General features: G+C 38.4%; 2 protein-coding genes across 4 annotated transcripts; one reads left to right on the top strand and one right to left on the bottom strand.

Annotated features, from left to right (window-relative positions):
* Positions 1-607: 607 nt before the first annotated feature.
* Positions 608-18,118, top strand: LOC137278340 (peroxisomal acyl-coenzyme A oxidase 1-like). The gene is made up of 14 exons (XM_067810619.1): positions 608-744; positions 2,045-2,207; positions 4,031-4,191; positions 5,149-5,256; positions 5,580-5,699; positions 6,868-6,983; positions 7,301-7,470; positions 8,288-8,450; positions 9,118-9,308; positions 9,578-9,730; positions 11,583-11,688; positions 13,112-13,258; positions 13,818-14,024; positions 15,733-18,118. Exons 1-14 carry the CDS (start codon positions 621-623, stop codon positions 15,814-15,816), a joined length of 2,013 nt encoding a protein of 670 aa, XP_067666720.1. The 5' UTR covers positions 608-620; the 3' UTR covers positions 15,817-18,118.
* LOC137278341 (uncharacterized) lies at positions 18,078-24,167 on the bottom strand. Of its 3 annotated transcripts, none has more exons than XM_067810621.1 (2): positions 23,775-24,167; positions 18,078-20,429 (listed from the first exon to the last, which is right to left on the bottom strand). In XM_067810621.1, exon 2 carries the CDS (start codon positions 20,261-20,263, stop codon positions 19,235-19,237), a length of 1,029 nt encoding a protein of 342 aa, XP_067666722.1. In that variant the 5' UTR covers positions 20,264-20,429; positions 23,775-24,167; the 3' UTR covers positions 18,078-19,234. The 3 variants fall into 3 exon arrangements, with proteins under 3 accessions (XP_067666722.1, XP_067666724.1, XP_067666723.1); XM_067810623.1 differs by having other exon boundaries at positions 23,771-24,068; XM_067810622.1 differs by lacking the exon at positions 23,775-24,167 and adding an exon at positions 23,177-23,247.
* Between the last annotated feature and the right edge of the window lie 159 nt (positions 24,168-24,326).

Below are 24,326 nucleotides of genomic sequence, written 5' to 3'. Positions count from 1 at the left end.
TCTTCAGTAACCCATGCTTGTTGTAAGAGGCGACTAACGGGATCGGGTGGTCAGGCTTGCTGACTTGGTTGACAAATGCCATTGTATCCTAAAAGCGTGGATCTATTGTCATGTTGTTGATCAGAGGGGTCGTCTGGTGCAGACATTTCAATACCAATCCTGTTTCATATCATATAGTAATACAGGACCTTGGAGACCACTAAATACAATTATCTGTTTCATAACGTTTCCACGGTAAATGTCCAAAACACAGCTTTTGCAAATCTACAAAGCAACCAATGATGAATAAATTATAGAGTTTCGAAAAGATATGCCACAGGAAATGAATGACAGCATTTTAAAAATGACTATTGTCAGGCCACATTTCAGTTACATGGCTGTAGCCGGTAAAGCCACATTTACACTAGGTTAATTTAATTAAGGGATTACCGTAACCGATAAAATAGGTTACCCTACGTTAACTGACATTTGAGGCTATCAGTTTCGGAAATGTGTCTTTCCCGGCCTGTAACCAGGCCAAGGTATATATAAAGTGAGCTACGGAACACAATGTTAGTTTGCGACCTCATTCAACGCACGCCAGGACGATAACTGTGTATGTGAACTTTGACACAGGCAAGATGGCGTCTTCAGCAGTAAACCCTGACTTAGCTCGTGAGAGAACAAGGGCCACGTTTGACCCCATCCAACTGACTTACGTCTTATACGATGGACCGGAGAAGGTCAGAAGAAACAGATATTTACGTGAGTAATGTTTTTGTGAGCTGCCTTTCCTTGTGAACGTTTCTATCGAGTGAATCTCTTATGCCTCAAGTTCCAAAGACCCAGTGGCAGTGACAGAGCAAGTCTTGGTGTGGGCAAAGTCCATATCCAATGTTGCTGAATGTACCGGTACGCGGATGCATGTTGTTATTATTACCGTTTTATGTGCACGTGGTAGTGATGTTTAATCTGTAACTTGAGACGAAAAACATCACAACTAATTTCTGTATTATACAGAGCAATAATTTATACCTTGGCTTTGACAGTCGACTTTTCAGAGCACCTGTGACGCTTGAAACGATCAGGATAAATTGAAGCAGGGTCGAATACACTGTATTGTGAAATTTATTCAAGTCTAATGTAGTGTTAGTATATTTAATAACAACAGCGCCCATCAGTTATAAAACATATGAGTCAGTTATAAAATATTGTTATTCATGTCAGATTGTTCAAATTTTAGCCATATGCTACTAATATCTGGTATGAGTTAACTTTCTTGCTTAAGCTTTCAATCCAGGTGAGGTTAATAAGGGAAATCCCAGACCTACTTATGTTTTGCTTGAGTTGCCACATGAAACTAGCTCGCGATGTATTACCAATTTGCAAATATGGATGCGCCAACACGACCTGTTCGTACCTGTATAGTGTGTCATTACTTCGAGGCCTAGAATGAACACTGCTATACTATGAATGCATAATACCATTCTCTGAGAATGCATAATCCTGCATGCAACATGAGCTACTTTCAAATGTATACTATCCCAAGAAACGATGAAACATCGTCCTCATGTAAAACAGGACATATTTCATTGGAAGCTTGATGTAGTGCCAGGCTGTATCACGTCTTCAGTGATAAGTTCTAGCCCTGGTATAGGTGTCACAGGTGATGGCTCAGTTCAGTGAAGTTCAGCAGGGTCAGCGCTTACATAAAAGTATGCAAAACATATGCTAAGATTTTTGGGAGTATGTCATTGATTTTCTACATGACATGCAGGGGGGTCACTTGCTTAAATTTTAGGAGGGTCATTCACATTGTACATGTTTCTCCATCAAAATCATCATCATATAAACTGAATGGCAACTTTGCATTTACTGCATAAGTAACGTTTTGATGTAGAATCTTGCATCATTATCAAGCTAAACATTTAGCTTGATAACGGTGTAAAAATGTTTATCGAAGAGAGACTCTATGCAATGAAAGTTGTATGCTTCATAAAGATTACTGAATGCTATGGAAGGCTGATCAAGAACTATTAGCTGATCATGTCAATTTGTCTCACAGAATCGCTGGCCATCAATGATCCAGTGATTGCCAACAGCCCAGACTGGCACACTCTGAGTCGTGAACAGAAATATGAAGAGGTTATGCGGAAGACAGTGTACTACACCAAAAGAATAGAGGAGCTTGGACTGACCAAACCGGAAGAAATATTCGCTTACAGAGAGTAAGTGAAATTGATAGGTCGGAAACATTGGAAATTTTCAAACAAGTCTTCAGCTTCAGAACCTAGCCTGAGATGGGAATGATTCCAGATAATGTATACTGTAGCAGACCTACTAATGCTGTACAAAGCAAGCTTTTCATATGTAGAAGGGTTTGAAGGAGGAATTGCATTATACATGAGGTAGAACATCTCACATATTGTTTCTGTCGGCATTGTCTACTAGTGTCCAATAGCCACTGATTGTTTGACAGTAACTTTCACTTGTCATTCACAGTGACAATTTTTGTATGTTAGCTTCCATAGTATGTGAATTCATTGTTAATACTGCACACAGTCTGTAAATATATTTTTTTCTGTATCCGAATCACTTGGAAACAAGAACGCAGGTTTCCGACAGTTAACAAGAATATGTATTATGTCTTTTTATATGACAGTATCACAATCATAACTTGCCATGAAGCGGATCTATGGATATCCCTTCCACGTTATGAGACACCCATGTTATGCATAGCACATAGTATATGCCAAGCAAAGTCATATTTTTCAGGTGCATAGCATAACTCCTTATTTGTGTTTGGAACCCTGTCAAAAGTACGACATATTGTCGGAGGTGATTAAACAAACTTTGCAAATAAAAATAGGAAACATAAAGTCAAACATCACCAGACATGATCATTGAATTCTGTTATTCAGTCAAACTGGAAATGACTATTTGAGCTGTGTAGAGCTGTGATTCTTCCAATCTACTAATGAATTTGTGAAAAATGTTGCAAAAATATAACTTCAATGAATTTCTATTCCATTATCAAAAGATTTCATCTTAATAATTTTTATCAGTGATAATACCTGTTGCTATCTTATTAGTATAATACCTTTTTCCTATGTACATATTTTAAGGAACCATCAGCACTTTGGATACGGAGCTGGATACACTTTACCTGTGAGACAGGTTGACGAGTTCACTTCCTGTAGTTCATGCCATTTTGAAACAAAATATTGCCTATTTTATTGTCAAAACTGACTTCATTGAGTCAATAATGCAGGTCTAGTGGTCCATGGATGAAAAGGCGGTAATTAGATCGTGATAGCTGAGAATAGTGTGAAATTGGTGCTGTTTATAAATCTAATACAATTTGTATTTTTGACAATAATGGATAGTACATATTATGAGAAAAGTAAGTAATATGTCCCCATCACAATAACTAGTGTATGTTTTTATGCCATTTCATGTTTTACAAGACAAATGCCACCACTTACACATCTGGATGCTCATGGGGCGGTGGGGTAGCCTAGTGGTTAAAGCGTTCACTCGTCACGCCGAAGACCCGGGTTCTATTCCCCACATAGGCACAATGTGTGAGGCCCATTTTCTGGTGTCCCCCGCCATGATATCGCTGGAATATTGCTAAAAGCGGCATAAAACCAAACTCACTCACTCACTCACTCACTCACTCTGGATGCTCATTTTTTTGCTTAGTTGGCACCAGTCATGTGATAGTGAAAGGGAGATAATCCATGATGTTTTATAATTTGACTGAGGTATTTTGTTATAAGCTAAATATCTGTTTGTGTATTTTGTACCAGTTAGTATCTGACATTGTTTCTGAGGTTAATCCTCTGCATTTTATTCCCATGAAACACCAATTGTTTTCCTTTATTATTTTTCAATTATTTTCATATGACATTATATGATTATCATATATTGATGTACAAATTTGGAAAATATGAATTGTTCAAATGTAATGATGTGCTTTATACATGCCTCTTCGACATATTTTGGCAAAAATAAGCTTTACCTGATAATTTTAATATACCTTCCACAGGGCTGGTATGGCTCATGAAAACTCGGCATTTGGTCTGCATGGCAGCATGTTCATCCCAACCATTGAGAAGATGGGTACAGAGGAACAGAAGCAGGCATGGATCCCCAGAGCAAAAAGATATGAGATCATTGGAACATACGCCCAAACGGAACTCGGACATGGTTAGACACCATGATTCTGTCTGGAAACAGATCAGAGAAGATCTTATTTAAGAAAGACCAGTTTGATTACATCTGATGCAGATCCAATCATCTCATTTCAATCAGTTTTAAATAGATAAAAGTAATGGGAAATAAATATGGCAATAGCCTTTTGCCTGACTTCGTGTGAAGTTAGAATGTGGAACAATGGATCCAAATTATGTGAACCAGCGTTTTTGTTCAAATGTGAGTTGAGTATTACATTGCTTTTAGCAATATTCCAGTAATATCACCGTAGGGAGTTGTCAGAAATGGGCTTCTCACATTGTACCATGTGTAGAATTGAACCTGTGTCTAGTGGTATGATGAGCCTACTCATTAACCACAAGGCTACCCCACCACCCATTTTGTTCAAGAACAGTGGTGATCAGTACAATACAGTACAGCTATGAATTCAAACATTTTGTTTGCAAAAGATATTAATAGATTTTTTATTTCTTTCTCAATCTTGTTTGGCATGGAAATCCACAGACAACTAGTTTAAAATGCTCGCGTCTTTCATTGATTATGTGGGTTAGATTATGCTGTTGCTGTCAGACATATTCTATCTGTCTATATGGTGGCGGTCTGTAAATAATCGACTCCGGGTCAGACAATCCAGTGACCAACAGCATGAGCAATGATCAACACACGTAGGATACAATTACTTGTGTCAGCCAAGTCATCATTAGTGGCCTCTTTCGACAAGCATTTAGTTGCTGAAGACCAATTCAAACCCAGATGTTCTTGGGTTGCATAAAGAAGAATGAAAATAGAATTTATCCAACCCTGTGACTGTATTGAACAATGCCTCATTATATCTGGCAGACAGGATGTATTTCTGGATCCAAATAGTTATCTTCTTAGCATTTTCCTTTTTATATTTTGTAGATACATGTATAATAATGCTGTTTCTCACAACTGACTTTTTTAACTCAGGTACATTTGTACGAGGCTTGGAGACAACTGCTACCTATGATCCAAAGAATAAGGAGTTTGTCATCAACTCTCCAAACTTGACCTCCATCAAATTCTGGCCAGGGGCATGTGAGTATTATTTAGAATCAGTCAGAGTACCAGTGCATGGAGGCAGATATTGGCACAGTGTGGCAACTTATAGTCTTCACTGTGAAGTGTTATTGAAGAAAGCAATATATACTACTCACGACAAATTAAAGAAAACCCACGTTTGAAAGGCAACATGTTGCAATACTCACCTGTCATAGTATCAGTTATCATGTGAAAAGTCAGGAGTTCTACATATTTATATATTTATATATTTATATATTTATATATTTCACTTCAATCCTTTTCAGTAGTATACTACTATTCATTGTGTTGTATAGCTGACTGATTGTGACTTTTTCCAGTGGGTAAGACATCAAATTACTGTGTTGTGATGGCCCAGCTTCTCACGCAGGGTCAGAACTGTGGGATACAGGCATTTATTGTGCCACTTCGTCGCCTTGACAACCACCAGACCCTTCCAGGTAATGAGAACTAATTACTTTGTACTGTAAACATTTTATGTTGTCTCACATTGTGCATTTATTGTTGTTCTCTTTTAATCCTAGTGTGGAAACACTCCTGAAACACAGTTTCTGGCTTCTTAGACACTTCACCCAAACACATCCTGTTGATCTCCGTGGTCACTGACATGAGGTCAAACATCAGTACAATCTCCTTTGACCTGGCTTTGTATGGCCCCACTCCCTGCACCCTCATTCTCTTTCTCACTGCATAGCACCAATTAAGATCCAAATTACAATTGATCTTTAGTCACCTGTGCTTGCTATAAGAGGTGACTGACAGGATTGGTAGTCAGTCACTGACTTGGTTGACACAAGTGGTGTTCTGATTAATTGAAATAATTGAAGATTGGTCACAGTGACCATACGACCAAGCAATCAATCTCATTCTCTCATAATCGAACACAAACGATTCTGGAACTGTTGCTATAGTCTCTGAAACACTTGACAATGGAATATATCTTCAAAGTCGTCAGAGCCTAAACATTCGCTTAATTCTTGGAAAACTCACTTCACTAACTGAAAAATTATGATTGAATATTTCTTCAATGCTCCAGAACATTTATGTTCATGATATATGAGTCACCACTTTTAAGTATCAAGTTGCATCATGTTACACAGATGTGCAATAACAGCTGGGATAGGAAAATCTGAAAAATGACACTAACCAACTTATTTTGATGATTGTTAGTTGGTACTGAAGCAGTCATTGATTGTTAGATTTCATCCAATTCCCAACACTAATTGACACATACCATTACATCTTAACTGCATAGATAGATGCCCATGCTGTTGATCATTGGATTGTCTGAAAAAGACTAGGTTATTGACAGACTGCAGCCATATAGCTAAAATATTGCTGAATTTAAAACAACCAACCAACCAACCAACCAAGTCATTGCACAAGTGTGATTACATACCAGATCATACTAGATATCAGATGTTATCCCACAGTATAAAGGTAACCAAACTCACTCACTCACTCACTCACTCACTGTTATTAATACTGCTACTGTTGGTGACAAAATATGTATATAGCATGAGACTTTCCATTAACAAATTAAGATTCTTCAACTGATACCATGTGTGTACATTATTGATGCACCATGCATGTGTATTGTTTCACCAGGTGTGACTGTGGGAGACATTGGCACCAAGTTCGGCTATGAGAGTATAGACAATGGCTTTCTGAAGTTCAGTCATGTCCGAATTCCAAGGATGAATATGCTTATGAGATATGCAAAGGTATAACAAGGTGCAGCCATTATTGGTGGTAACTGGCATAGTACTAAGGTAGCCAAAAATTGCTAGTACACACTCACAAGAAACTTTTTTCGCTGTACTTTGACAGGTCATGATAAAAGTTATTTAAGAAACCATCATATAATGATGTACTGTTTTCACACTTCACATGGGGGAGGTGACAAATGGCACTTATTCCAATTTAGAGTTATTTAATCATTCAACGCTCTCATTTGAACCCAAATGGACTGTAAGTGGGAGTGATGTTTCTGGGTGGAATATTGGCTTTGTCTTTATGTCTGCTGGATGTGTGTTGCCAGGTGCTGGAAGATGGGACCTTCATAAAGCCAGACAACGAGAAGCTTGTTTATGGGTCCATGGTCTTCATACGCTCCGTCATCACAAACGATTGTGCACGCAGTCTTGGTCAAGCCTGCACCATCGCCATCCGCTACAGCGCTGTCCGCAGACAAACAGAAGTTAGCCCTAAGTGAGAATAACAATATGAAATGATACTCCCCACACCAAAATGTTAGAAAAGTGTAAGGGAAGAAGTTATCATCTTTTGGGGTGTGTTTACATTGAATTATAGACTAAACTGGTGGGACAGCCTTGTTAAAGCATTCCTTGTTTTCTCTTTGAGACGAGCACATAATTTTTGTTGTTAGCACCGGTTATCTTTCAGAATGTGCAGATTGATCATCAGGGTTCAGTTGTCAATAAATAATCAGTGTTAATTGTTGTGGCTGACATTGCAGTTTGATGAATCTGGAATACGTGTCAGTCGTTTTTGTTTGTTTTAAGAAAGCTAATGATAAGACACATACTTTTTCAAATTTTATTTTATTTTTTGTGCATATGGTTTTGTCTTCTTGGCTCTATCGCTGATTGAAGTGAGATCGATCGATTGACCAATAATTTGATCAGTTGCTTCAGCGCCAACTATTGCTGATGTTTATATGCCAATTTACACACACACATTCTTTAATTTAGAATGATTTAGAGTCCTGAGATTGTTCAAAACACATCTGAATAGATTTTAAGGGAACAAGTTCAGAAAATGGACTATCATACTACAGCTTGTAAACCGCATCCAATCACTCCCAGCTCAGTTTTGTGTTACTAAGGCCTTTGTGTTGCCATGGTTACAAGGGTATTTGCATTTCCATGGTAACAGAAGTCTGTTCATTAGCATGGTTGCTGATGGGTTTGTATTGTCATGTTGCAGATGTTTGTATTTCATATGGTTACAGAGGTCTGTGTGTTGCCATGGTAACAGATGTGTGAAAGGATACTTTTATTTCCAGAGGTGAGGAGGCGCAGGTTCTGGACTACCAGACCCAGCAGTACCGGGTGTTCCCTTGCCTGGCTACGTCCTATGCCCTGTGGTTTGCTGGGAGGTACATGGTGGATGTGTACCTGCGGGTCACAGAGCAGATAGAGAAAGGGGCTCTGGAGGAGCTGCCACAGGTGAGATGGAGGATGATCAGATTACATCAAGACTGATTGTTGATATAGTTCATGACCATCTGAACTTATACCTATAAAATCTTTTCACATGTGTTCTGAACAATCAGTATCGCCATTGAAAAAAGTTCATTGAAATGAAAAAAATATCAATAAATTGATCAGTTATCAGTAAATGTTTGGGAAGTAAGTTTGAGCAAAAAAAGCAATATAAGACACAAAAGAAATGCAGTATCTGCCTGACTTGTACCTGCACTGTTGAAAACATAGATAACATAAGATGTGAAACTCGTGTAGTGTACATGTATATATGTCTCTCTCTGTCTCTGTCTGTCTCTGTCTCCCTCTCTGCTTTTCATGCTGTGTAATATGGCATGTTCTACATGTGCGTTACTTGAACAAAATTATGAATCAATTATACATATTTACAGTTTACATAAACAAATAAAAATGGAATCAATTATAGATATTTACTGTTTAAGTAAACAGTAAAATATGATTCCTGTGATGGGATTTTTTATATTCGGCATGTCTTCCTTGCAAATTATGCTGGAAATACAAATGCTAATTCTTTCTAGATAGTTACTATATGGTGTGATAAATGAAAACTTAAACCTTATTCAGCTTCTGTTATTTTAAATGATTCATGTTCAGTTTCTTCCATCTGTAGCTGCATGGCCTTTCATCAGGTCTGAAAGCCTTCAGCAGCTGGGCAGCATCTAGGATGATGGAGGAGTGCCGTATGTCCTGTGGCGGCCATGGTTACCTCAACGCAAGTGGTTTCTCCAAAATTTATGTCGATTTAACTCCAGCTTGCACCTATGAAGGGGAGAATGTAGTTATGATGCTTCAGAGTGCAAGGTAATAATATTGACTATCACTTAGCTCTCACGTACAGTTGTTTAGTGTCAGGAAACTTCAGCTTTCAAGTCAGTAATATCAACAGTCTGTCAAGGAACTCTCCTGGACACTTGTTGAGTGTCAAGAAACTTCAGCATGCAAAGTTTGCAAAGGACAAGATCTTTGTCATTAAATGTAGTTGATGCCTACATCAGATTTGTTTGGAGGGAATGTGAGCCTGATAGTGCCGTTGTTTAGGAGAGTTATTGATAAATGCATTCATCTTGCAGGTTCTTGTTGAAATGTTTTGCTCAAGCCAAGTCTGGGGCCAAGCTACCTGGCCTGGTCTCCTGTCTGAACAGACCTTTGCGTGGATCCAGTTCCATCGACAGTCGGCTGGAGCTGTCAGCACTGTTTGATGCCTATGAACACCGAGCTGTCAGGTAGTTCCACAATCTGGTCAAGAATTTTTGTATTCTTGTCAGTTTTGGAATTAAAGGGTTTTCCTGAGGTCGTTTAGATTTGCTCTTTTGGTGCTAAGATCTAGGGATCCATAAAATTTATGTGTCTTCAAGGTTATGACAGGCGTTTTGATTTATATGCTTAATTTTGAACTATGAAGACTGATGAGTATTGATTTCTAACATAATTAATTCATTTTGTATGACATGCATTATGAAAGATAATTCCCATGCTTGTAAAAGGTGATAAAACTGGATTGTGTGTAACAATAGATATAACAAATGTTGACTGTTTGTGACAATAGATGTAACATATGTGGACTATTTGTAACAACAGATATAACAAATTTGGACTGTTTGTACCAATAGATGTAACATATGTGGACTATTTGTAACAATAGATATAACAAATGTGGACTGTTTGTACCAACAGATGTAACATATGTGGACTATTTGTAATAACAGATATAATAAATGTTGACTGTTTGTGACAATAGATGTAACATATGTGGACTATTTGTAACAATAGATATAACAAATGTTGACTGTTTGTACCAACAGATGTAACATATGTGGACTATTTGTAACAATAGATATAACAAATGTTGACTGTTTGTGACAATAGATGTAACATATGTGGACTATTTGTAACAATAGATATAATAAATGTTGACTGTTTGTACCAACAGATGTAACATATGTGGACTATTTGTAACAATAGATATAACAAATGTTGACTGTTTGTGACAATAGATGTAACATATGTGGACTATTTGTAACAATAGATATAACAAATGTGGACTGTTTGTACCAACAGATGTAACATATGTGGACTATTTGTAACAATAGATATAACAAATGTTGACTGTTTGTACCAACAGATGTAACATATGTGGACTATTTGTAACAATAGATATAACAAATGTTGACTGTTTGTGACAATAGATGTAACATATGTGGACTATTTGTAACAATAGATATAATAAATGTTGACTGTTTGTACCAACAGATGTAACATATGTGGACTATTTGTAACAATAGATATAACAAATGTTGACTGTTTGTGACAATAGATGTAACATATGTGGACTATTTGTAACAATAGATATAACAAATGTTGACTGTTTGTACCAACAGATGTAACATATGTGGACTATTTGTAACAATAGATATAACAAATGTTGACTGTTTGTGACAATAGATGTAACATATGTGGACTATTTGTAACAATAGATATAACAAATGTTGACTGTTTGTGACAATAGATGTAACATATGTGGACTATTTGTAACAATAGATATAACAAATGTGGACTGTTTGTACCAACAGATGTAACATATGTGGACTATTTGTAATAACAGATGTGGACTGTCTCTAAGAATAGATATAGCAGATGTAGACTGTAACAATGGATATATCAAAATGTGAGAACTGGTAGTTGGTTGTCATTGTTCCTTGACAGTGTACAATACATTTTGAAATGTTCGGTGAAGCATAATCCAGTATATGTCTGTTGTTACTCTGTTGTCTTTTGTCACTGTCTGTTGTTTGTTGTCACTGCATGTTGTCAGTTGTCATTGTCTCCTGTCACTGCCTGTTGTCTGCTGTCATTGGCTGTTGTCAGTGGCTGTTGTCAGTTGCCATTGTTGTCACTGCCTTTTGTCTGTTGTTTTTGTCTCTTGTCACTGCCTGTTGTATGCTGTCACTGCCTCTTTTCTGTTGTGTCTGTCTCTTGTCAGTGTCTGAAGTCTGTTGTCACTGTCTCTTGTCTCTCTTGTCACTTTATACTGCTGCTGTTACGATGTTTGGTCTTTATTTATCTGTATGTTGTCAGGCTCATCACAGAGGCAGCCAGTCGAGTGCAGGGATTGGTCACATCCGGGAAGACAGGCCAGCAGGCATCCAATCAGGCCTCAGTGCAGCTTGTTGCTGCAGCCAACGTAAGTGTGGATAGTTACAGAGACTTCTTTGAGAGGCATTTTAGAAGTTGTAAAGATGAAAGAAACAGAAGTTCTATGTATAGTCAAATTCTTTATGGCAATGAGTGCAGTGTTTCGGCGTATGTACTAATGCCGATATGAAGCAAGTTAACATCACTTGATAATGCCGTTAGTTGCATTCTTGCCATAAAGAAGTTGACTATCCATAGAACTTGTTTTCCCTAGTTACAGAGAGTCTTCTCAGGTCGCTCAGTAAGTATTCAAACTGTTTATCATTACATTAGATGTTTCATGGATACATAACATTACACATTGTACACTCAAAAATATTTATTATGTTCACCTTACTGTCAAAGCTAAATTATTTGTTCTGTTCTCTTCTTTGTTTTGTTACTGCTTGACACTTTTTAGATGGAACTGTGCAGTAAACGCATTTGTGACAAGTAGGCTGGGCAGCGAATGTAGATGAATGAGGTAGATCAAAGATTAAGCAAGAACAATACATGCGCACTGTGGTATGAATAAATGCCGCTTCTGTTTAAGATATATCCTGTAGACATGATTCATACAAGAAAATTAAATTTGTCAAGTTGTAGGCAACAACCTGTTCCAGTCATTTTTCAAACAGAATGTTCTGGAGGGCCCTCCCATACATGCAAACTGGGGTCATTTGTCAGGTCGTGGCTCATCGAATACTGGTTCATCAGTAGACATTTGCAATGCAAATGAAATATTTTCTCAGAGGGGACCAAAAAAGCCCCAAAACAAGCAAGTAGTATTAATGAAAACATTAGTTGATGAAAGCAGATACTTTCATGTGTTCTATTTCAAATGTTTCAAATTCTATTGCTATATAGTAAATATAAAACAATCCGGTTTTCATTGCCGGATTACTAATGAATTGAACTAGTGATGACCCATGTTAAAATGCATTTGCTACTTTTCCAGTGTTTGCCAATATTTAGTGTTCAGTTATCAATCTCTGTGATCTTTATCCACAGCTAGCCCAGTCCATAAATATTGACATACTTTTATGCATAGCATAAGCAACTTAAAACAGTCTTTCACCACAATAGTTTGTGTTATTTGATATTATCGATGACACAGTTTTTCTTTCAGTAGCATATTTTTGAATTGATAGTCATAAGAATTCTTTCCTTGAATGGTATTTCCAAGCATTGATCTTTTAGTCAACCCTTCATGTCAAAGGTGAATAACAGGATCAGATTGTCTGAGGAACTGACAGATGGCTGTCACAGTTTGCCATTTTCACAGATCAATACTCATGGTGTCAATATGGACAATAACTGAAATGTCATGCTCAAACTCAATTTTTACAGATATTAAGTATCCCACAACAAAAATAGACACATGTAAACTGAAGGTTCAGTTCCGGAATTATTTGCTGTTGTGTATGTTCCAGGCCTTCTGCCACGTGTTTGTGCTGAAGACGTTTATGGACAAAGTATCGACGGGTGTGTCTGACACAGCAGCAAGGGCAGCTCTCAACACTCTGTGTCATCTATACGCAGTGTACGGCATCATCACCAATTTGGGAGAGTTTATGATTGTGAGTAACATGCAGTATCTTGTGTACCATTTAGGCTATTTTTGCTGCACATTTTTATAGTAAGATTACAACCTTTCTCGTACAATACCATGCTTTCCCTGTGCCTTATTCGATTTGATGTGAAAGCCTGGTATGTCTGCAATGGCTAGGGGCAGAGGGCAGTTAAAGCATCTGCTCCTCGTTCTGTCAAGGGGATCACTTCCAAACATGGGTGCAATATGTGAAGCCTGTTTCTGGTGTCCCCTTTGTGATATTGCTGGAATATTTCTAAAAACGGCGTAAAACCGTACTTGCTCACTCATTGTAGTGCCCATTATTAGTAGAAAGGGAGAACATATACAAAGGGAGATAACTCTGATGATCTGACATTGAGCCAGGAACAGACCATACAGTTGACACAAACCTAAATATTTTCCCATTGACATTTAAAATAATGTTATTTACCATGCTTATAGTATTTTTGTGTAAAGGGGAAAAAAATATGGTTTCTCACTGACTGAACTTAAAAAATATTTGTCTGTTGCACACATGTAATTTGAGTGACATTGATTCTGTTCAGGACGGCTACATCAGCAGCAAGCAGGCAACTTTGCTAAATCAGCGACTTTTGGACCTCTTGGCGGATATCAGACCCAATGCAGTGGCCTTTGTAGATGCGTTTGACGTCCCTGATAATGTCCTCAAGAGTGCCCTGGGTCGCTATGATGGCAATGTGTATGAGGCCCTGTTTGAGTCTGCAAAGAGGTCTAAGCTGAATGAGAAGGATGTAAGTACACACTGCATATAGGCAGAGTGAGAAAAATTGGCTGTAAAGTGCAATCTCGCACAAGGAAAATCTCCTTGCATCCTTGTTATCTTCAGGGTATATGTTTAGATAAATCAATGGCTCGGCCTGATATTTTTAGTACCTCACTTGACTGGCTTTTTATCTCATCAGGTGTGTACACTGGGAAGTTGAATGTACCAATCACAACTTTGCTTTTCAAATTATCTAACCGTTCCTCATGTAGAGGAACTAGAGGGTTAGAAGGAGTTCTTGTATATATTTTTATAAAGTTTTGAACCTGACAGTTTGTCTGTATGATCTACCCCCCACCCACCCCCAAATGTGAGTCACACTGCAAACAAACCTTTGCTGCTCCTTCGGCTATCTTTGTTGACACTGGCAAGCTCTGTTGTAATGGCAGCTTAGGTGATTGGCTACTCTGAGAATGCGAAGACAGCAAAGGGAGGTAATAAAAATATTTGGCCGAGCCATAGATGCGTCCAGGGTATAGTGTAGATTTATTGGATTGTGTACCCTGGAGATATCGAGGATCCTTGAAGCTGTGATACTATCATCAGATTGTACTGTCATCCTTGCTGCTGGGAACTGGTGGCAGAAATTTGTGTATGCAACTCAGTGTGTAGGCTGACGACTATTTGTGAGATCTGACACCTATTTGTAAAGGCTGACAACTGTATGAGTAGGTTGCTGACTATTTGTAAAGGCTGACAACTGTATGAGTAGGTTGCTGACTATTTGTAAAGGCTGACAACTGTATGAGTAGGCTGCTGACTATTTGTAAAGGCTGACAACTGTATGAGTAGGCTGCTGACTATTTGTAAAGGCTGACAACTGTATGAGTAGGTTGCTGACTATTTGTAAAGGCTGACAACTGTATGAGTAGGCTGCTGACTATTTGTAAAGGCTGACAACTGTATGAGTAGGCTGCTGACTATTTGTAAAGGCTGACAACTGTATGAGTAGGCTGCTGACTATTTGTAAAGGCTGACAACTGTATGAGTAGGCTGCTGACTATTTGTAAAGGCTGACAACTGTATGAGTAGGCTGCTGACTATTTGTAAAGGCTGACAACTGTATGAGTAGGCTGCTGACAACTGTATGAGTAGGCTGCTGACTATTTGTAAAGGCTGACAACTGTATGAGTAGGCTGCTGACTATTTGTAAAGGCTGACAACTGTATGAGTAGGCTGCTGACTATTTGTGAAGGCTGACAACTGTATGAGTAGGCTGACAACTTTTTATGAGGACTGACAACTATTTGTGAAGGCTGACAACTCCATGTGGTATGCCTAGGTAATGCCTTATCTACCAAGAAACAGAACAGCAATGAAACTTTCCCACTTACCTCTCTGTACACGCCTAAGCTTAGTCTCCGGTCCTCTGGTGATGCTCAACCAAATGAAATCACCAAATAGCCATGTTGTTCTGTACCCAGGGTTTAAAACTCATTACATAAATAAATAAAAAATATTTCTTCCATAGGTACTTTCAAGTCCTTCCTAAAATGTCACCTCACTGCAACTGTATATAACTAAAATCGTCCGAGCCACCTCTCGTAGTCGCATTATCTATGATCTGCGTTTAACTCCTTATAACCTTATAATCACACCATTGAACAGCTTTGAGAAAATGTTCGATATGAAAGGATAAAGGATTGCACACTGAGTAGAGAATGTGTATTTTCCAGGTTGCAGATGCATACCACAAGCACATGAAGCCTTTCATGGATGAGATGAAGGCCAAAGCCCCACGTTTGGCAGCAAACTTGTAGACACTGACAAAGAAACCAGGTAATCCTACAGATTCATTGTGGGAGCCTACAGTTGCGTGTTGTGTATAATGGCCAACACAGTGCTGATGACTTTCAGGACATACATGTGATGTGTCTGCGATGTAACCATCATCACCTGCTCTCTGTGTCAGCACTGTTGCCATGGATACTTCAGCTTATCAAATTCTATAGCCAAAATAAGAAAAAGGAAGTTGACCTCATAAGTTTCCTGTATTTGATAGTTTTATAGATTACTAATGATTTTTTTCACGTACTTTATCCTGCATATGAAGAATATTTTGAACCTTGTAACAGGCCAGTATTTACTCAAGATTGTTTTAACACTACCAGTTCTGTTTGTGATGAGTATTTTCTCGGTAATACAAACAGTCACCCTATCTTTACAGTGTGATGTTGATAGTTTTATAACATGAAAGTGTGTTCATTAATAAATGTTAAGGACACCTAAATATTTCATTTTATTACACAAAGTCTATCATACCTTGACAGAATAGACATACTGAAACAGAATCAGGTGTTCTTATTTGTTTTTGAGTGGTATGTTTTCAAGACATTATGGTATTTACAAAAAAACACCAGTATGCCAGATCTGTTTAACTACTTACTGGTGTTGTGCAACTGTGTTTAGGTTCATATTGCATTTGGCAAATTCAACTGAGTCTTTAGTGTGTTAACATGAGCAAGTTGATAAAATTGCAGTGAAAATATGTACATGAATATTTTTTAATATAAAGTGAGTAGATTTATAATACTCTTACCTCATGGGTGGACCTGTCCTGGCTTTTTGACAACTCTTTAAAGGCATTTGTACAAATTCTCCATGCTGAACCTAAATTTAACTGTGTGTAAGGTCCTTGGATAGCATTTAGAAGTGATACACATAAGGGAGAGTGGTCTGTTGAGGTCAACGTCTGTAATATGAGGAACATAATGTTTCACATAAAATCCTTACTCTTTCGGTTGAAGTGGTCACCTGATGGAGTAAGGATACTCTCCTGAATGTGTTCCTTATTGTAGAGAGGTTGGCGTCCATAAAACTCTCTTCCCTAACCGTGTATGGTTTTAATAAGCGGCTTGTTTACAGGTCACATTTTGCTTATTTAATTAAATATGAAATGGTTGGTTTGGACTGATACTTCTGGTATGGAGCCAGGTGGCTTTACTTTTCTATTTTGTATATTCAAGTGTATGTGGCTTAATTGGTTAAAATCATAACAAACAATAAAAACAGTCTTTCGTAATCACATGCTGAGTTAGTGGGATACCTTACACACTTATAATACACAGATTTTTTTAATACACAGATTGATGCCAAATATGAAAATATTAGCCTGTAAATATTTTGATTGATTCAGGCAGAAGTTATTTTGAGTTATTCTTGAAATAACACATATCTATTTATTATTTTAAACACTCCTGAGAAAACTGCTTAAGGTTCTAAATACATGTTACCAAAATGAATACCAAGTAAAATAGTTGTCCTGTGTTCTATTTCATTGAAATACATATAATACCAGATCATGCTGCTTCAACTTTGACCATAATGATTTTCAGAAAATGTATTTTTCAAAACAATACATTACATGTTTGACATGATCATAAAGTATCAATCAAAGGGACATGACTGCTGCCAGATTGCAGGGTCTCTTGTGATGGTTATGTGAATTCATTCCAATATGTCTATGTGCCTTATGACACTTCATGTGACTTTTGAGTATCTTAAACATTGCAATTATGTTGAATAATACAAAAACAGATCTTGCATATTTCATACAGTGCCAAGTCCACAGTTTGAAATAAATGCAAATTTATGATTAGCAATGTTCTATGTGTAAATGTGATTATTTATTATTAATGTAATTAAAGTATGAAGTATTGTCAGTGTACTTTTTTCAGAAGCTAATGTGCTTGTCATTTCTGTCTGTCCCGTAAGCATGGTAAATTACTGTGTTATTTGCACTTTGGTTTGGGTCTTCAGAGACTAACTTGTCAACAGCATCATGTAGATATTCTTGCTGTTGAGTACATCATGTAGATATTCTTGCTGTTGAGTACATCATGTAGATATTCTTGCTGTTGAGTACATCATGTAGATATTCTTGCTGTTGAGTACATCATGTAGATATTCTTGCTGTTGAGTACATCATGTAGATATTCTTGCTGTTGAGTACATCATGTAGTCTCTCATAAATACAAGAACATAATATGTCCAAGTGAGCAAAAATAACTGAACAAAAAAATTCTTCTTCTGTTTTATTTTCATAAATCTGAAATAACAGAAGAATGTTTGGTTTGTTTTTATCTTGCTGAATGTCTTCCCAGGCAATATAGTTATAAAACAGCAGCCTATATTTATCGAGTGTGCAGCAGACATTCCAGTGATCAATACTCTGAGCAACAATCAATGTGATCAGGTTCTGATGACATGCCATCATTCAGAATGCTGAGAACTACCACTTTTGTTACTTCTTATGCATACGTTGTTGATGACAATTTTGAACCTAGACATCCACCAGTCTCACACTCAAAGGCATAATAAACACACTAAAAAATATTCTTAAAAACAGTCAAGATATACCTGAGAAGGGATGTATTCAGAAAACCTGCAGTACTCATTTTTGGCCACACCCTTGCATACTAATACTTAACATGACGCACTGTACAGGTATAGATGGGTCTTGTCGGCACATTCATAAATGTAAATCTCAAATGTATGTGTCTGGTTTTTCTTGGTGACTCATGCCAAACTTAAGTACGACATTGCTTTCTCTTGTTGAACTCACTAAGATTGAAGTTTAAGAAAGGATGTGAACTAGTGTAACTGAAAGACTAAAAAGCATTTTGACATTACCCACAATATTTTCCAACTGACTCACATGTTCAGGAAATATATATAGAAGCAATGACAGAGGGGGTGAGTATGATATTATGCCGCTTTTAACAATATCCCAGCTATATCACTGCAGGATACACCAGGAGTAATCTTAACATGGTACCCATATGGGAAATCGAACCTGGGTCTTAGCGTGAGGAGCAAACACTTTAACCACTAGGCTACCCTACTGCCCCTGAGGTCCCCACATAATGACAGAGACTGACACTGAGGGCCTTTAAAGAAACTTCATACATCACACATTGGGCACTTACGTGACTTAATCAATAATTGCTTAGGACTTGCTTTCCTCTACAAAACATTATCAGACAATACTCTACAGACATTCACTGGATATTTTTCATTCATCCACATATTCTTTACACATCAAGTATTCATACCATGTAATTATTGAGGAACTGCTTTCCTTAACAAAACATTTTCCGGACATTCTCTACAGGCGTTCACTGGATATCTTTCTTTCATCCATCGATTCTTCACTCATCAAGTATTCACACCATGTAATTACTGAGGAACTGCTTTTCTCCACAAAACATTATCAGGCCATTCTCTATAGGTATTCATTGGATACCTTTCTTTTGTCCGATAAGGATTGAACGGGAAATAGTTTCTCTTGGTCATCCACTCTAATATTTGCTCCCCAGTAGAACCCTTCCTATAAAATCTCCATTCCATGTAAATAGCTTTAACATTCAAAGTGCTGAAGAATTTTTCTCCACTAAGGAGGACTTGGTATTCATGACCTTCAACGTCCATCTTTAAGAAGGCATTCTGAAATTTGGACATCGCTTCTGGCAACAAGTCATCAAGACGAACTGTTTGTGTAACATCAGGGTTATAAAATCGGACCTTGCTACCATGGTGTGAATCAAAGATACCAGTGCCACCAACATTCCCTTTTGCACGACTGAACATAACTTCTCTGTAACTATTGGAAATTGCTGTGAAAAAAATGGTAACTTTTTTGGTGAATCCACCATGCTGAACTGACTTGCAAAACCTGAGCACATTCTCCACAAGAGGGTCTGCTGCTACGACCTCATGCCCAGCACGTGCAGCCATAATTGAGAATGTGCCCACGTGAGAACCAATGTCAACAAATCCCAGAGTCCGATCTTCTGCTAAGGTCTCTTGAATTGCCTTCGCAGACTCGGGCTCATAAACACCATGGTAGTATAGATCCCCAGAAACATATTTATCATCCTGAAGGTCATGAAGATACAGGGGTGTATCACCAGCTTTGGTCTTGAGGCTTATACACTCGAAGCTATCTGTCCAGGCACAGAAGCTGTTTAGTTTGATCCAGGAATTACCATCCCAGCGGAAAACCCGACTTTCAGGTAAACTTTCACTCGTCTCCTCTTCAGGCGAGTTGGAGTACACAATATCTGGATACGGAAAGACTCGACATTCTTGCTTCTTCTTCCACACTTCATATTTACACATTAATGGGCAGCCCACAAACAGTACAATCACCACACCACTGACAATACCAGCTATCTTCTTCCAGTGGATTGTAACTGGACGCGCCATGTTTCAATTGCATTATCCTCTAGAAAGGAACCTGTCATATGGTCTTAGTGCCGATTACTTCAAAAATCTTTTTTCAGGACTTAGTATCTAATGTAACTGTGAACTATAATATGGCTGGCAGTGCCTGGCACCAAAGCATCCTTTCACATGCGCCTTCAGAAACCACCTGGAAGTAGAAAAAAAGAATAATGATATTGATCAACCATCTACAATGATTGTGGCCTGCATGATATTGTTTTGCAAATAAAGATACGCTTCTATTATTTTTACAATCCACTGAGTCATCATACACAGGGGTTCAAAATATTTCTTAAAAGCTGCTTGCCACAGGGCAAGTGACTTCAAGAAAGTAACTTGTCAGGACAAATTTTCCACTTGCCCTGATTTTATGATACAATTTGATGTTAATGTTTACTGACTATTTACCGAAGAGTGATAAATTTCAAAGAATGATAGCTCTAAATCACTATTATTAATCCGAAATGTAATGGCTATATTATGAGCAGATATGAAATGAAATCTAAGTTTATTTGCGGTTTGAAACCATAACTGGAAAACATCTAGTAGTCCATGGACAAGTAAGATACCAATATTTGATTGCCTAAAATGAAAACTGACCAGCGTCAGGCGATGGGAGTTTTGAACCCCTGATACTGCTGGTCTCCTTTCCTTAACTTACTGGGGCAGTGAGGTAGTCTTGTGAATAAAGAGTTAACTCAACACACCAAAGATTCTGGTTCAATTCCCACAAGGGTACAATGAGTGAAGCCCATTTCTGGTGCCCCTGTCTGCGTTATTACTGGAATATTGCTAGGAGCTGTGTAAAAATAAAATCCTTTCTGGCACACAGTTTTAGATCTGAACTACCTTTAGATTTCAGCTCAACACTACAAATTACATGGCAGTACCCAATGACATAATTAGTTCCACTTTGTGACCAGAAACTATGCTCTTAGGTGGCAGATTGTTGCTGGATTATCAAGTATATCTAAGCTCATCTCTGTGTTCAGTCATCCCTACACACAGTGTCATTGAGAGACTCCCTGCTTCAGTGAGCGAGTATGGTGTATCAACACTTTTATCACTATTACAGCAGTATCACATCATGGACACATGAAACGGGCTTCACACATTGTACTGTGTGAGGAATCAAACCCGGGTCTTCTGTGTCACAAGCGAACACTTTAACCACGTCTCTGTGTGAGGTTATGCGCATGCGCAGAGCGTGTAAAAAAATCTGGCTAACTTCCGCTTTAGTCGTACGTTAAGCGATATTGTTAACATACTGTAAAGAAAACGAACAATCAAACCAAATTTATAGTGTTATGTTTATTACAACTTATTTTATACTTGTATCCACCAAAGACCAGGAGTAGTGAAATAAATAGCTTAATTTATGTCAATAAGTTCTTGTATAAACACATCTCACCACCACCGTTCTTCCCGCACATCCCCTTCTCACAACTAACAAAACACACATTTCTGATGCAGCTACAACCAAAATAGGACATCAATAGCTGAAAAGCATATGCAAATCGATATATTTAGTCAGCTATGAACAGTTGTCACTCGTAAATAATCATTATTTGTCATTTTGATTGAGTGTATTACACTATCGGTAAACGTACGACCAAAGCGAAACTCGGCCAGTAAATATTTTTACACGCTCTGCACAGCGAGTCTGAAATTAATGTGAAACCAACGAATACAACACAACAGTTTTTCAGGAGGAATTTTAAACAAGACGAACTGAGAGGGTTGCACACGCACATGGGCCTTGGACTGTGAGGCTGGCAAAGCTCATTGATCACCATTATTATTGTTATTACTAACAACACCAGAAACAATACATTTTCTTAACCCATGACTATTCTGCATTTCAGTACTGACAGTAGTTCACTGTAAACAATGTATGTATGTACTGGCGTTTCCTATTCTCACCGTACTTACGGATATGGGCTGAAAAAATAATACAAACAGTTCTTTTCGTATGTATGCTTGTCGTTTTTAAATGAAGAGATTCCCCCTCTAACATCTGCATCTATCAACTGACTGATCCATTAGGTGTATTATCGCTCTTGAGCTCGATGAAAAACATGGTCGCCGGCCGCTGACTTTTCTCGCGGCATAAGGAGGAAGTAATGTTGTGAGGTGTATCGGAAAGGGCGGGGGAAAACTACGATTTTCTCTAAGTTGGTTAAAACTCACGAATATTCGTTTCATTGCAGACTTGAGCCACTTCCTAGTTACCGGTCAGTGATGTAAAGAACCGCTAAGTATCGGCGATCACGGCAGAAAATGTTTACAGCGAGAATAGGAGCCGGCCCCATGTAGCACTCATTTTCATCTTAGTAACCACCAACTGATAGTGCAGTCAACTCGGAACAACACTGCCTTACTTTCACATATTTCGTATTTCTCAAGACTTCGATTAATTATTAATCATATTAATTGTTTGCAGGAGTTGTTCCATTTGATTAAGTCGAATGGAAACAGGAAGGCGTGTTATCTCCCAAACAGTCTAAAAGCGACATGAATTCGACGTTCTGATGATTTCGACGACTGCATTGCTAGTGCTACATCGAGGAAGTGCATGCGCGGTCGGAATGCACGAACACTATTATCGGTAGGATGCCCAGCTCTTATCTTGAGACGTTTTATTGACAAATGAAAAAAAAGGAAGTTAAGTTATGTAAAGAGCAAATAATCATCAATATTATTTACCCTAGTGGCCTAGATCGTATATACCACTTCAGATGCAAAAGCAATTGCTTGTGTAACAAAAAATGGCGAGTGAAATTCAGCAAGATAAGTTGTCTGCCGGTGAGTGACAGAAAATAGTGAGTGAAATTCAGCAAGATAAGTAGTCTGCCGGTGAGTGACAGGTTATGTATGAAACAGGAAGCCACGTACGTGATCGCTGTGCGGAGGGAAACGCATGTCTCGTCGTCGAAAACACATAGTAAGTGACATACAAAATACCCGGATGTGGCAACCGGCTACACGATGCCATCAATGCTATTTCTGTTCGAAACACATGATACTTTTGTGTGAAATAGATGGATATACCTTTATCACTCAAGGTTAGCAAACTGAAAACTTAAAATGATATTATAGATACAAACTACGCTTTCGTTGAAAACCTCTAACTCTGGGATATCTGCTCCGTGTCATAATCCGCGACATAAATGATCCCTGTAAATAGTCTCCAAGTGCGGTTACAGCTTATTTTAGAGAGCGGGAATGCACGCTTCATTTTCACTCAAGTCAACCGGTCATATAATAAAATCTGAGGGCAAAAGTGAGGTGGGGTGGTGATGGGAAGTCCGCACCCCACTGCATCCCTCCTCTGGACCCGCCTGTGCTATGGTCTCAGGTTCTAGATCTACCGCCATAGACACATCAGGGCAAAGTATTCTCGACCGATATTCGTCGACCTACTCAGTGAGATCAGTGCAGTCAGTTCTAATTTCTTTACAAGAGAAACACAGCTAAACATGAACGTACTTACTCAGCGAGAAGTTGTATCCCCATGCTCTACAATATAAAGCGGATCGTGACGTAGCAATAAAGTGTGCGTTTATAGCCGTTGGTCTCTTCGCTCGCGCCCAGTGCTGCGCCGAGCTGAATATGCTGAGGAAACAGTTTGTATCCCCTAATTTGTGTCCAGCATTGACTGCTCTAACATCCAGGTCGTAACAAATCAACGAGACTGTGTACATTTGAGCGAGAGGAGCATCGTTCTCCACATTGCGTAGGTGTCCATCACCGGGAGCCAAGTAGTCAGATTGATCCAGCTGAAGGCTGGGAGTTGGGTTACCTAGACTGGTTGCAAGTCTCCGCCAGTGCGAGCATTCGTAACTACACGCGTTAATCCGGCAAGCCGTATTGGCGTCATCTTTGTGGTCACGGTAAAAGGCGAGCAGTTATGAATGCGGCAATGACAACATTCTACTGACTAGGCTGACTTCACAGTGTTGCCCTACCAGACCTCGTGCATTACACCGGCTGCAACGCCAATACGTAAAACATTGATGACCCCACCCTCCCCTCACACACACAC

The sequence above is a fragment of the Haliotis asinina genome, chromosome 3 (genome assembly GCF_037392515.1).
Source record: "Haliotis asinina isolate JCU_RB_2024 chromosome 3, JCU_Hal_asi_v2, whole genome shotgun sequence".
Taxonomy (NCBI): domain Eukaryota; kingdom Metazoa; phylum Mollusca; class Gastropoda; order Lepetellida; family Haliotidae; genus Haliotis; species Haliotis asinina.
The sequence above is the reverse complement of the archived record's forward strand: the minus strand, read 5'-3'. Positions and strand labels throughout refer to the sequence as shown.

Excerpts from the sequence above, each read along its gene's own strand:
- LOC137278340 (XM_067810619.1), top strand. The coding sequence starts at position 621 with ATGGCGTCTTCAGCAGTAAACCCTGACTTAGCTCGTGAGAGAACAAGG. Across the intron at positions 7,471-8,287 it reads CAAACAGAAGTTAGCCCTAA|AGGTGAGGAGGCGCAGGTTC; the intron begins GTGAGAATAACA and ends TTTTATTTCCAG. Across the intron at positions 14,025-15,732 it reads CTAAGCTGAATGAGAAGGAT|GTTGCAGATGCATACCACAA; the intron begins GTAAGTACACAC and ends TGTATTTTCCAG.
- LOC137278341 (XM_067810621.1), bottom strand. The coding sequence starts at position 20,263 with ATGGCGCGTCCAGTTACAATCCACTGGAAGAAGATAGCTGGTATTGTC.